At 39.8% G+C, this 14,642-nt stretch overlaps 1 protein-coding gene across 1 annotated transcript in view; it reads left to right on the top strand.

Moving 5' to 3' along the window:
• The window catches only part of LOC127639968 (neurocan core protein-like), a 101,487-nt gene that overhangs the window by 21,709 nt on the left and 65,136 nt on the right, over positions 1-14,642 (top strand). Inside the window, exons 3-6 of the mRNA XM_052122329.1 lie at positions 562-736; positions 1,683-1,810; positions 2,795-3,088; positions 3,527-4,297. Coding sequence (XP_051978289.1) covers positions 562-736; positions 1,683-1,810; positions 2,795-3,088; positions 3,527-4,297 — 1,368 coding nt within the window. The remainder of the gene's footprint in view (positions 1-561; positions 737-1,682; positions 1,811-2,794; positions 3,089-3,526; positions 4,298-14,642) is intronic.

The following is a 14,642-nucleotide window of genomic DNA, read 5'->3' as shown; positions in this document are numbered from 1 at the left end:
AATCCAGTCAAAACTCAAGTACGCCTCATAAACTTGGTCCTTTTCTTCTTTGAGAAACAAATCATTGAGTTTCACAAGTAAAGTGTCCATGCCAGTGTCCTTATTCAAATCATCTACCGGTATTTCCATCGCCGTTTCTCACGCTCTTCCCGACAGCGCCAAAACCACAGCAAGTGCCTGTTTCTTTTTTTCGAGCTCCGTAACCCTGGTCCAAATTGCGACTTCATTCTTCCAACTTTCATATGGTTTTCCTTCATCAAATGTTGGTGGTACTCTGTAGTTGCTAACCATCCTCTGCTACCAATGTTATACAGAAAGATACACTTCAGAATCGATCATCCGTTTATTCGACAACACCAAAAGTTACACCCCTTCGTTCGTGTACTAACAACAACTTAAGGGAACTTCATAATAAGAGTCCCATTTTTATTCCCGGTAAACAGTCATGTTAAATCTTAAACAATATTCAGCACAGAGGTATAATGTGCATGAACACATTTCTTTAATGTCTTAAACTTAACACCAGCCGTGCTCTTTATTCTCAGTTTCCTCTCTACACAGGAGTGGTCTTCCACTACCGCGCACCTCACGGCCGCTATGATCTCACCTTCGCCGACGCCAAGAGAGTCTGTCTGGAGAACTCTGCCGTGATTGCCACACCTGCCCAGCTGCAGGCCACGTTTGATGATGGCTATGACAACTGTGATGCCGGCTGGCTCTCAGACCAGACTGTGAGGTCAGATCTAGAGAGTAGTCTATTTACTCAGCGAATTAATACCAAATCAGATGCATACATATTTTTAGATTTACAGAAGTCTTTGAACATGAGACATTAACTCTATATTTATGTAACTCTGTTCCCTAGAGTATAATCTCTTAATCTTGTTTTTACTTTGATTTATAAAACTATTACTTTGTAGATCAGTACATTTAATACACAAATTTCAGCCGCCTTGCCAATAATTAGTCCCCCTTGGATTCTAATCTGCTTCATGAAAGAGAATAGCGTATTATCTTGAACTCTTCTGAAATACTCATGGATGATAATCAGCCAATCCAATTAATCAGATATCTAATCACTGCCTTGTTTATTGGCTGAATAAGATTCACCCCTCCCCTTACCAGCTGCACCCATCCAGCATCCCACTACTGTCAAAGGTTTGCCACCTCCAATCGCTTCTCTGTGCCAGCATGTCAGGCAACTATTGATTTCAACATTCATATCAACCACTTATTGTCAAGCTAATAATTGAGCTGAGAAGCTTGGCCCTTACGGAATAAAAGCAGTAGTGGCCTTTTTCCTCTCCGCCCGGGAGAGCTCTAATTGGTCCATCTCCAGAGAAGCTTGGCTGCACATCAGTGAAGACGCAAACGTGCAATTAGTGCAAGTATATGGAGACATCAGAGATCTCTGGACTAGGATGGAAAATATGTGGGCTTTTTTAATGGTTTTATGTAACCGACTTTAATATTTGGGCTCGAGTCTTGGATATGCAAGAAAAACCCCATCTGCTACTATACTCTGAAACCCAGGAATACCATGCATAATCTTTAAAGATTTTAGCCTGCACTGCAGCACAGTTTGAATCAACATTCTTTAGAATAATTGCACAGTTATTATCTCTTTATTGCTCTCACTTACTCTGAGTGTTTGATTTGCTTTGGCCCTCACACCTACCCAGGTATCCCATCCAGTCTCCACGTCCTGGCTGTTATGGTGACAGGGAGGACTCACCTGGCTTGAGGAACTACGGCAGCAGAGATGACAATGAAATGTTTGACGTGTACTGCTTTGCCAACAACTTGCAAGGTAACATAGATGCCTTCAGTTACAGCTTAGTTATGCATGATGCTTCCAAAAGCAGTGTCTTTAATGTCCTCATGAGCAATGACCCAGACGCAGTAGATGCATGTTCTTGCTCATGTCCCACCTCTCAGAACATCTAAGTAGGTCAGCATCAGCTCAGCCCTAAGGTTTATGCCAGAATGGGTTCAGTAACATGTTCCTCTTTATAAGGGCTGTCATTTTGTTTTAAGGGTGATTTTATGGAGATATTGCAGTCCTGCCTCCCCCTGAGAATTATGATTCCAAACCAACTTTGTTAAAGGTTTTTCATGTTTCAAGTTTAATGCTTGATATATTATGCAAATGTCTCTCTGGCTCAATAAAAAATGCCTGTGCTGGAATGACTTTGATCCTTTTTTCTATAGTTTTCATCAGGAGTGTCATAATCAGCAGCATTTTTTGTAGAATTATGGATTATTAGCACATATAACTTAAAATCATACTCTACTGGAGTTTATTAACCTAGAGCAGGGTTTCTCAAACAATTTCTACCCCTTACCAGATTAAGAACTTGGGGTAAAGGGGACCACTTTTTGTCCATTTATCTGAATGACAAAGGCCCGGTTTACTCCTTGTAACAGTTTAAGGGTGGGCAAGGAAGGAGGGCTAGGGTAGCTCAGAGAGTATTGACGCTGACAACCACCCCTGGAGTCATGAGTTCAAATCCAGGGCATGCTGAGTGACTCCAGCCAGGTCTACTAAGCAACTAATATAACACGATTGTTAGGAGGGTAGAGTTACATGGGGTAACCTAACCTAATACCAGGTGTAAACCAGGCCAGAAAAGTGGCCCAATTTACAGTTATGTTTGAATTCACACTATGTACTCTTTTCTTAAATTCTCCTATGTTCTCCTTAAAATTATTGGATCTCAAACTTTCCCACTACCTCACGCTTTCCACATTTCCCCCTTCACTAGTATGCTCTCTCCCTTTCTCATATCTATAGGTGAGGTATTCTACTCAAGTTTGCCAGAGAAGCTGAGCCTAGCATCGGCCTCTACTCACTGCCACACTCTAGGCGCTCAGCTGGCCACGGTCGGTCAGCTCTACTTAGCCTGGCTGGGTGGCCTAGACCGCTGCGATCCTGGTTGGCTGGCTGACGGCAGTGTGCGTTACCCTATCAACCTTCCCCGGCGTAACTGCGGAGGTGATGAACCAGGAGTGCGTACCGTTTACCACAACCCCAACCGGACCGGCTTCCCTGACACTACCAATTTCTTTGACACCTACTGTTACCGAGGTTTGTTTAATGAGGGTTTGCTCCTATAGATTCACTAAAATGACTTTTTTCTCCCAGATAAAGTGAAGATCATTTTTTTTTGGACCCTCTGGATTTTGACCCCATTGATGAGCTGTAAAAGTGCTCTTTCTCTTCTCACACTCACTTTTTTCACTTTGAGAAGTTTCATAAAGAATTTCCTCGCATCTTGTATACATTATTAGGGCAGCATATTTCATAATAATTTATACTCCATAACACCAAGAGACTCGACCTGGTATCTTAAGTATGTATGACATAAGGATTAGGTAACATTATTGACTTGAAGTTGTTTTACATCAATTACTGTTTGTAAACTACATTCTGTATGTGTATCTGCTTTCGTATGTGGGAAGTTGACATAATTTTCAGTGTCGCTATCTGATGTCATTCACAGATTATGTAACTGTGTACTTTCAGAAAGGAATGCTAATGAGCAGGCAATGATACTCCACCAGACTTTGGAAACATCTAATTTAAACTCTTCAACCGATGAAGAGGTCCAGCTCCAAAGAAATGGAGCATTCCCTGAACCTTCTACCTGGACCGGTCTGGTAGATCTTGAAAAGGAAGATTTCAAATCCATCATAAACAACGAATCCTCAGAAATCTCAGAGGAACATGTTGTAATCCAACTTAGGCCTGGAGAGAGGTCTGTAAACTGGGAGGGTGATGGCTCCAAAGAAGCTTTGGAGAAACAAGAGAACACACAAGGAGGATCGGCAAGAGAGGAAACCGATGAGAACGATTATGCAGAGGATCCCAAGGCATCTCCTGATCCTTCCTCTACCACGCCATCCTCCTCCACACAAGCTCAGACCAGCAACAGCGTGATTTCCAACTTTATGAACTCAATCCTAAAGCCCTTGAGGTATTGGACTGGCACAGTAGAGACTGAGATTCCAGCCACAGAGTCCAGCCTCTACAAAGGAATTTCAGAAATGGCTACGCCTGCCAGGACAAAGCCAAGCAGAAGGAAAGCAAGCAAAGGAGGTGCTGATAACGCCATTTTGGAGCCTATTACTAAGGACATTTCACACATCCCCTCCTCATCAAATCCAGAGGAAGGCCTTTTGGAGCAGGAGAAAGAGGTGGTCTTTGTGGCTGCACAGCAGGATCTACAGAGTCCAAGCAAATCCCAAATAGAACATACAAATTCTCAGACCGACAGCTTAATTGGTCCATCCAGAGGTAAGACTGGTAATTTTTTAGCCTGTTCTTTTGTTGCAATATACAAAAGGAAAAATTATAATGAATATCATAGTCCGTCTTTTCAGTGCAATGGCACTTGATTAGTGCTTCACTTTAAAGCTTAAAAAAGCACCCCCAAAAAGTTTCATAAAAGTAGTTATTGCATCATATTCAAAGTCAGTTTAAGGCATTTAAAAGGTTTTGGTGTGAAACAACCTGAAATTTTTCAGTAAAAATGTTTGTTCACTTTGACATGAACATGCAAGAACTTGCATTGTTTAGCACTAAAAAGAACATATTTGGCTAAACTAGTTGAATAAACAGTACCGATGCTGCTAGTCGACACTGGAATTACTTGTCGGGTAATATTTTTCCCCATTAAACCATTACATTTTTTTTACACATTTACATTTGGTTTTATATTTTTACAAAGGCTGCGCTTAAATTACTGTCATGTTAATGTTACTCATTTTTAAATAAAATAATACAAGCGAGCTGGATTTTTCAGGTGCAGGGTAATAGCCTCAGGTGAGTCAGGTCCCATCTTTCACAAGACTATGTTGACGTGTTAATTTTGCCCATCAAAAATGTATGCTTTTGAGTAAACAGAAAATGACTGTTTTAAGCTAGATATGCAATTACTTTTTACCCTGCTGATTAAGAAGGCTATTTTTATTGATGTGCCGAATGCTTAACGGATTAAATTATCTTTTATTCTGTGTGCACGTCATGTTTAAAATACATTAGGTTTATTGTATATTTCTCACAGGTCTATTTTTTTCTATCCTATTGCTATTTTTTGTTTTTTACATAATAACTTACTGATTAACTTTTTTACTGAACACCTGTCATATTAGAGTAATGGTTGGTGCATGTTGTGAAATACTCACAACTTCAGTGCATTTTTTCTCTCTTGTAGATTTGGCTTACTTGTTAATTATTTTCTACAATGTCCTGATTGTTTTAATATGTTAAGTAACTTTTACTTGGTGAATTCTGTTTAGAACAGGCTGTTAGTGTTGCTCTATTGATCCTTCACAGTTCATACAATTGTTCTCAATAAATATGCCTGTATTTGCTAACGCTGATTCAGTGAATGCATGTCATGTTCCATATTTAACGTACAATGATCATAATGCAAGGCTATCATGTCGCAGATAAATACCCCTAAGCAGCAGAATTTAGTGTCGGGTTTGGAATAGATTAAGTATTTAAATGGGTCGCATACATTTTTTTAAAATTATGTTTTCTGAATGTTTTGTACTTTTTAGACAAGTCAAATAGTTGACTCCAAAGTTTTCATTTAAGCGTCAGTGAAATTCGTCATTCCACACATCCCTATTAATGAAAACTTTCTAAATAATTTGTGATGTCGTTCTTCAAACTCTACTGTTAACATGCTGCTTACAAAAAAAGCATGTGTTAAAGGCAGAAAATGCAAAAAACAAACAGAAAGTGACGTCTCTCTGCTCTTCCTGAATATTACCGTAGTTTTCGGAATAGGGACACTCAATTATTTTCATCGCAACTGGCTTGTTACATGTTTTTTAGTTTCGACTTTGTAAAAAGTTCTGATGCTTGTGACATCCCTACTTCTAACCCTCACTGCTCACTTTTCTTTCATGTCAACTTAATTATGCCGTCTACTCTGACTACAGTCTATTGGGAGCCTAAATAATTGCCCTTGGGTTTCAAAACTGCTTCTCTGTATCTGTGGCACAGCTTGCATTTGAATGTTTCATTGTTTCTGAGAAAGAAAACAATATGGTACCGCAAAAGGCACAGTAAGAAGATGCTATCTTTTGGGAGGGGGGTAAGAGGCATTTTGATCTTTAGGGTGGGCAACTTTTTGTCTATTTGTTGAACCAAGAAGGATTCCCCTTGATAACTTTGCCATCCTTTGCCGTCCTTGATTTTAAATAATATATATGCAGTAGAAAATTTGTAATTTCTCTTGTTTATATTCTGAATTTATAGCGTTAATGCGCTAATATGCTATCCGCTGCCATAATATGCAGCAATTATAATCTATCATTGTAAATTATGGTGACACTGATACTACTGCAAAGATGGGTGTATAAAAGTGTTAATGGGCAGAATAAAGACAAAAGAATGATGAAAGTCATACCTAACTTTGGGCAGGTGTGTGAATGGCTTTTCGGGTCCAGATGGCAGATGAGTGAATGGGCACTTAAGAGTATTTGAGTAGATTTGATTAATTTTTTTAGACTAATTTAAAAAAAAAAAAATCACATGACATGTTTTTGGAATATGTCTCTATGCGAATGATCATAAATATGTAGGTAAATTTGCACCAGCTCGCTAATAACTCTGGACGCCGGTGTGTTCACGTTGACTGATCTTAACTGACTGAACGGGAATTAGTTGTCAGCATCAAAGAAGTTGGAATGCCAGGTCACACCTACAGACGATGTGGACCAATGGCAGAAAAGTGTTTAACAGCCAGTAAGAAATTTTCATGAAAGTTTGCCCTGGTGATCTGTTACTAACCACCTTAAACAAATGCAATACCTTATTTTTGTTCTAAATGACATCACCCATCTCCCTCTTAGACTTGGCCATGCACTGAAAACTGCCCATTATTTTTAGGCACATCCACTGAGGGGGGGGCTCAACCCAGATGCAATCGCTGGAAAACGAGAATGGGATGCTGTAGAGGTTACAGTGCTAAGATTTATTCCTTTATCCTCTGCTTAAGGGCTTTTAGTGAATATCAATGCCTGTCATATCCATGGCAATTAAAATGGCATTTCTGGTAGCAGAACACAAAATGGGCTCCAGCCTCTGAAAATGTACAGCTTTGCAAGCCTTAGGCTGGGATTGAAGCATGTCTAACTGGTGTGGGTTTTAGCAGTGGATTCTGGCACCAGTCCCTTCTCAAGGCATCATCGATACAAATATCCTCCCCATGAACCAAATTCAACAGGGAGCATTAATGTTTAATGTAGGGTGAAAATCCAGCTTTAGTCAACATGCATTATTTACATCCAATTCTAATTAATGTTCCTTGGCCGAAGCACAGGCATCGGCGCAATCTCCAAATCTCTGCCAATTAGAGGGCTTCTCTCTGAATGTGATGTGCGATTATCATCAGGTTCAAAGAGGGAGAAGGAAAGTGTGTGTAAAGAATATAGTGATTTCTAACTGCTGTTTCCGTTTATGTTTTCCTTCCAGTAGAAGTCATTTAACTGAGTTTGGATTCTGTGGCTATTTCACCCTTCACTGGAAGCCACTCTGTCGTTCCCCTTGTTTTGAGTTACATTACATGGAGGCTGTGGAGAATTCAGAAAAATCAGTCTGTGACTGAGCTGTATTTTATAAACTTGCTGTCTGTGGCCTTGAGTATGAAAAGAAAAACAAAAAAAACACTACACTTTATTTGAACTGCGAAGAAATCATTCAAAGGGAAAAACGTAGATGCCCCATCCAAAACAGCATGTTCTGTTTTCAAGCACCTTCTTTGCCTTTTCTTGTACAAGTGCAGATATTCATGTGAAGTATCGTGTTTAAACTATTTTGTTTTCTTGATTTACAACACAATGCCTTTTCCCTCCAAAAAACAAGACTTGTGTGGGTCTTGTTAGCTTGTTTCTCTATTACCACCAATGCCTGAACACTTGGCTATAGTGACTTCAAAAAGTGTTTGGACACTTAAATCACTCTTACAAATATATGAATTTCATTGTATTTAGCAAATATCAAACCAAGTTCGATTGACTTTTTAAGCAAGTCATTTTTACGAAAAATAAGTTTGATAGTTATTAATTTATGTGTTCAAAATTAAGACAAAGTGTATGTGGACACTTTCTGGATGTCAGACTTACTGGAACATGCCCATAGTTAATGTGATGAACTACACCTATGGTTACTATGTTAGGACACCTGGGTGAACTTAAGGGGAAATTACTTCATATTGTTTCACAGAAATAAAATTTGTTCTGAGAAAAGCTCTTGAATAATTAGTTCGATGCCACTTGGTTTGATCTTTTTTTTATCTGAATATTTATCAAATGCAATGATATTTAGACATTTTTAACACGTCCACACGTTTAAGTGTATGAATATCTTTTAGGGCCACTTTATATAGGCAATTTGTGTATTTTAAGCATATCCAGTCCTATTTTATTTGTATATACAATTTAATTTATTGATTTTATACATTGTTACGTCCAGCTCATTTAAGGCCACAACATAAAAGGGGAATCAAACACCAATGTTCGATGAATGAAGGTGGTTTTATTTTCTTCAACAAACATAACAATTACCACTCATACCAACATAAGTCTAGGGAAAAATAAAGAAATAACCAAACAAAATAACTACAGCAAAATATTAACGCTACCTAACATAAAGTAAATATAAGAAAGAAAATAAGAGAGGAGCCACTCCTGAGAGGAGTTATCCCACAGAGAGTGCTGCCTAAAAACTCAGAACACTTAAATACTAAATTTCATAATTGACAATTAACATGGGGGAGTGACTCAAAACTCCCACAGACTGCCACCACCAGGAAAGGAGTACACTCAGGGTCGTCACACCTCCCATTCCAAAAAGAGGTTCCCTAAAGAACCGACGAGAAAAAATTAATAAATAAACAAAACCAAAACATGAATAGCGAAATTTCCGTGTAGAGATATTTTACAAAACATCTGGGTTGTTTGTACTCATCTCTATAACCCCGATCCATCTCACTCCCCGATCTCCTGGGCCCTAGGATATCAAAGGGGGACAGAGGGGAAAAAATAATAATAATAATAATAATAATAATAATACACAAACGCTAAAAATAAAAAAAAATTATGCACGTGAAAGAGCATCGGCAATCAAATTATCCTTGCCGCGGATATGTTTGATCAAAAGATGAAAATGTTGTAGAATAAGACTCCACCTCATAATTCTTTGGTTTTTACCACGCATTCGATCTAAAAAAGTCAAAGGATTATGATCTGTGTAAACTATGATAGGACCACAGATAGAACTCAAATAGACCTCAAAATGCTGAACTGTCAGCACAAGGGCCAAAGCCTCTTTTTCTATGGTCGAATAAACCTGCTGGTGGCGGTTAAATTTTTTTGAAAAATAACTAACCGGATGTACAATTCCATCAGTGTCTTCCTGTAACAGAACCGCGCCCGCACCAGAGGCACTGGCATCAACTGCAAGGAGAAACGATTTCTTAAAATCAGGTGCAGCGAGTACAGGAGCGTTGGCTAACAGGGCTTTTGCATTATCAAAAGCACTCTGACAATGTTCTGACCACTGGAATGGTTTCTTGGGACTCAATAAATCAGTTAAGGGTGTAACGACACTGGAAAAATTCTGACAAAACCCTCGATAGTATCCTACCATTCCCAAAAACCAGCGAAGTTCACGACGGGTACTAGGTGTAGGAAAACTGCTAATAGCCTCCACTTTAGCGTTGATTGGTTTTACACAACCCCGACCAACCACTTTACCCAAATAGGTCACGGTGGCTTTTCCAAACTCGCATTTGTCAAGGTTAATCGTTAAGTTGGCTTTGACCAGACGTACAAAAAGTTCTTTAATTTGGTCAAGATGTTCGGACCAAGAAGAACTAAACAAAACAACATCGTCTAAGTAAGCTTGGCACCCTGACAACCCAGACAGTCCTCGATTTACTAACCGTTGAAACATAGCGGGAGCATTTCTGACCCCAAAAGGCATAACGGTATACTGCAGGAACCTATCAGGTGTAACGAAAGCAGACAATTCCTTTGCACGCGATGTCAGGGGCACCTGCCAGTAGCCTTTCAAAAGGTCGAATTTGCTAACAAACTGTGCAGAGCCAACACGATCTACACAATCATCAATTCTAGGTAAGGGGTAACAATCAGGTTTTGTCAGCGTATTAAGCTTCCGGTAATCAGTACAAAAACGATAAGTGTTATCGGGTTTACTCACTAGAATGCAAGGAGAACTCCAAGAGCTGAAACTGGGTTCTGCTAATTTATGAGCAAGTAAGTAATCTACCTCTTTCTGGAGCAACTCCCTTTTTACAGGGTTTACTCGATACGCATGTTGTTTTACAGATTTCGCCATACCAACATCAATGTCATATTCAATGACATGAGTTTGGGTAGGGACATCAGAAAAAAGAGAGGGAAAAGAACTTACCAACGTAATTATCTCGGTCTTTTCTGATTCAGACAAATGAGACAGATAAGAACTCAAATTAGCAAGAACTTCAGAATTATGGAGTCGCCCTTCCACCACTCCTCTAGAAGGATGATTAATTTCATCTGCAACTGTTGGACCCGAATTTTTCCCCCTCTCCTCAGATACTTCTAAAGTGCTCTGACCCACAGTAGTTGACACAAAATCAACTGACAGGGAAATCTCAGGAGCCGTATAAGGTTTTAAGAGATTAATGTGACAAACCTGTAGTTTCTTTCAGCGTTCAGGCGTGTTTAACAGGTAGTTGTTGTTGGGAAAACATTTTGAAATTGTATAAGGTCCCATAAACCTAGCCTGGAAAGGACTAGTCACAACTGGTAACAATGCCAGCACTTGGTCACCTACTTGAAATTCTCTAAATTTAACCTTACGGTCAAACAATTTCTGCATCTTCCCCTGAGACTTACCTAATTTTCGTTGGGCAATAGCTCTAGCTTCATAGAGTCGATAACGAAAACTGCTTACATAATCTAAAACATTTTCTGGCAGATCAGAAGTCTTCCATTCATCGGCCAAGACAGCAATAGGGCCCCTGACAGTGTGTCCAAACACTAACTCATTAGGACTGAAACCCATGCTCTCTTGTACGACTTCACGGATAGCTAATAACATCCAAGGAGTCCTTCTTCCCAGTCACAATCAAGTTCAACACAATAAGATCTCAAAAGTGACTTCAGAGTCTGATGGAACCTTTCTAGCGCCCCCTGACTTTGAGGATGGTAAGCACTTGAGACGTTGTGTGTGACTTTAAGTTGTCGCATGACTTTCGAAAAATGTCGAGACATAAAGTTGGACCCTCGATCAGACTGGATAGTTTTCGGAATGCCGAAGATAGACATGAAACTGGTCAACGCCTTTAAAATCGATTTAGTGGTAATAGATCTCACGGGGTAGACGGCAGGATAACGTGTGGATTGACACATTACAGTAAGTAAATAGGCATGTCCAGCCTTAGATCTTGGTAAAGGACCAACGCAATCAATTATCAAATGCTCAAAAGGAGTTGTGACCACAGCAATAGGCTGTAAAGGAGCCAACGGAATTTTCTGATTTGGCTTCCCAGTCATTTGACATGTATGACAAGAGCGTATGTAGTTAATCACATCCCGTTTAACCCTAGGCCAATAGAACTCTCTCAAAATCCGGTCATAAGTCTTTCGTACACCCATATGACCAGCAACGCCCTCATGAGACAGCTGCAGGACGGCGTGACGAAAAGTAACAGGAATAATAATTTGGATCCTAGGATCTTGTGAAAGGTCAGAACACATAGGTTGTTTCCTACAGAGCAATCCATTTCTGAGGAAGTAGACAGAAGAAGAGTTCTGGTCACCTTCATTCACCAAAGAAAACAAATCCTGGAGTGTACCATCTGACTGCTGTTCTTTAATTAGTTCTTCTCGAGATACACTATAAAGTGGAGATAAAGAACAAGCATTAACATGGTCACCACAGTCAAAGAACTTTCAGAAATGGAGTCAGATTTTTCCACATTGTCAATGACAGACCGTAACTCAGTCACGGGGACCTCATCTTCAGTACCAGTGCACATGATTTTACTTCCTGGCTGGGAGGAATCTACAGAAAAAGTAAAGTATCACTAAGAATTATCTCCTTTTTGTCTGATATTTTCTTAGCCTTGGCTCGGGTTATCGCCATTGCAGGATATAAGTTATGACAGTCAGAGGAGTCACACGGTTTTCCCACAACAGGAACTACTATAGGCGAAACCCCACCATCCGACCTTTCCCACACATTTCCTCCTGCCAGATCATTTCCCAGTATGAAGGTGACTCCAGAAACAGGAAGCACTGAACGAACTCCCACAACAACATCACCTGACACAAGCTTGGAATTAAGATGAATGCGGTGTAAAGGAACTTCCATAAATCCCATCTCAAACCCTCTTACCAATACTTGAGTTCCAGTAGCAGTACTATCAGACAAAGGCAGAAGTCCTTCCAATAAAAAAGACTGCGAGGCCCCCGTATCTCGGAGGACACAAACAGGAACAGCCCTCTCAGAGCCGGGCAAAGACACGGTCCCTTCTGTAAGAAATGGTGCATAATCATTATGACTTTTGACATTATCCACCTCAGAGTTATTCTTCTGCATTTTCACAAACCGAGCAGGACTGTGGTTTTCACATGATGCAGAAATTAAACCAACTGTTTTAGCAGATCTCTCCTTTTTCTTAAGAATCATGCAATCAGAAATTTTATGTCCTGTCTTTTTACAATAAAAGCAAACAATCTCTCCTTTAACATGTGTAGCAACAGCATGATCAGGAGAAAAATGAGAAGCAACACTTTGACGTACAACAGTTGTTTTGCTCTTACCCAAAATGCTGGACTTAGGTCTATGTGATTCATTTAAATGGCTACTCAAGCCTCGGTGAGTAAGTACAAATTCATCGGCCATAAGAGCAGCATCCGACAATTTACTCACCTTATGCTCATTCAAATACATAGCGACAGCATTTGGTACGCTAATGTTTAAACTCTTCCAAAAGGATCAGCTCTCTAAGCTGTTCCTTAGTGTTTACTTTCATTGAACTACACCAGCGATCAAACATGGTTACTTTTTCTCTAGCAAATTCAAGATAAGTGCACTTCTCAGATTTAAAAAAGTCCTAAATCGCTGACGATATGCCTCAGGTGCTAATTCATAGGCTTGTAGTAGTGCAGATTTAACAGTTTCATAATCACGGCTTTGCTCAACAGTTAACGCGAGTACACTTCCTGTGCTCTCCCTGTTAAAACACATTGCAACAATAACGTCCAGAATTCTCTGGACCATTTTAGTGACTCAGCGACACGTTCAAAATGAGAAAAATATTTCTCTACCTCTCTCTCAGAAAACGACGGAACCATCCTAATGTTTTTAAAAACATCAAAACCAGGTGCAGCAGGGACTGATTCATTAGCTGACTCAGAAGATGGAGTTTCAACTGTTTTTACATTCAGCTCCAACTCAAGTTTTCCTCAACTGAAAACGTCTTTCATCCTTTTCTCTTTCAAACTGCAACTCTAATTTTCGCATCTCAAACTGCTGTTGTAATTTCTTTACCTCAACATCTCTCTCTAACTCTTTCTCTCTTAACACACAAGCACTACGCTCGGCACAAAATTTTTCCGCATCAACACTTAACTGCTTCTCTTGTAAAGACATCTCGTTAAACTTTACATTTCTGTCAGTATCATCAAAAGGAGACATTAAAGACTCATCAGGGTTATTAACTACATCTCTTACCTCTAAAACACCCCGCTCAACAAGTGCGCTTTTCAGAGTTTCTTTAAGCTTCTTATCGTTACTCATTAACTCCACGCCAAAACGCTCAGCAATCTGCAACAACTCTTCCTTCGTGCATCTCTCCAGTAATATTTCTGAAGGAAACGTGAAGAAATCTTCAATGACTGAAGACATTTTTGCTAACACAGGAGTTAAGCTAACCCAACCAAAACAGTAACACAAGCGTGAAAACACCACTTTAAACTACAACGTTGAGACTACAAATCCCATAAGCCCCCTCCGCCAGGGACTGTCGCAGTATAACACGCTCCTGTTGCAAATCCTGCAGTTACTAGATAGATGAAGACTTACCACAAGTCATTCCCCACATCATCTTCATACTTTTAGCAGGCATGACAAACACAGACACGGAAAACAGTAACAACGTGTTACCTTAAAGGAAAAATGAGAGACTTCAGTTCCTCACTATAAACCAAGCTAACTAAACCTACCTAATCTTCGAAGGTGTACTGGGCTCGAGGCGGCATTTAAACGCTGAACTCAAGGACAGTTGGTACATTTAAACCAACAGCCTGAAGCGTACCCCCGACAGAGATTTAAACCTCCACCCAGAATAACCTTCAAAAATAAGAAAGGCAAAACAACAAACTAAAATAACAAACAGTGCCTCGATGGAAGGATTGTAAACCCAGCTAAGGACACTCTAAATACCCGAAGTCTGCTCATTTACCCAGGTGAACACAAAACATTATACTCACTTATCATGTAGCTATCCCGGACGAGCCTCCAATTTTATGTTACGTCCAGCTCATTTAAGGCCACAACATAAATTTATGTTTAAGGCCGTTCATTTATCGAACACCAATGTTCGATGAAT

This window comes from Xyrauchen texanus, chromosome 48 (genome assembly GCF_025860055.1).
Source record: "Xyrauchen texanus isolate HMW12.3.18 chromosome 48, RBS_HiC_50CHRs, whole genome shotgun sequence".
Taxonomy (NCBI): domain Eukaryota; kingdom Metazoa; phylum Chordata; class Actinopteri; order Cypriniformes; family Catostomidae; genus Xyrauchen; species Xyrauchen texanus.
The sequence above is the reverse complement of the archived record's forward strand: the minus strand, read 5'-3'. Positions and strand labels throughout refer to the sequence as shown.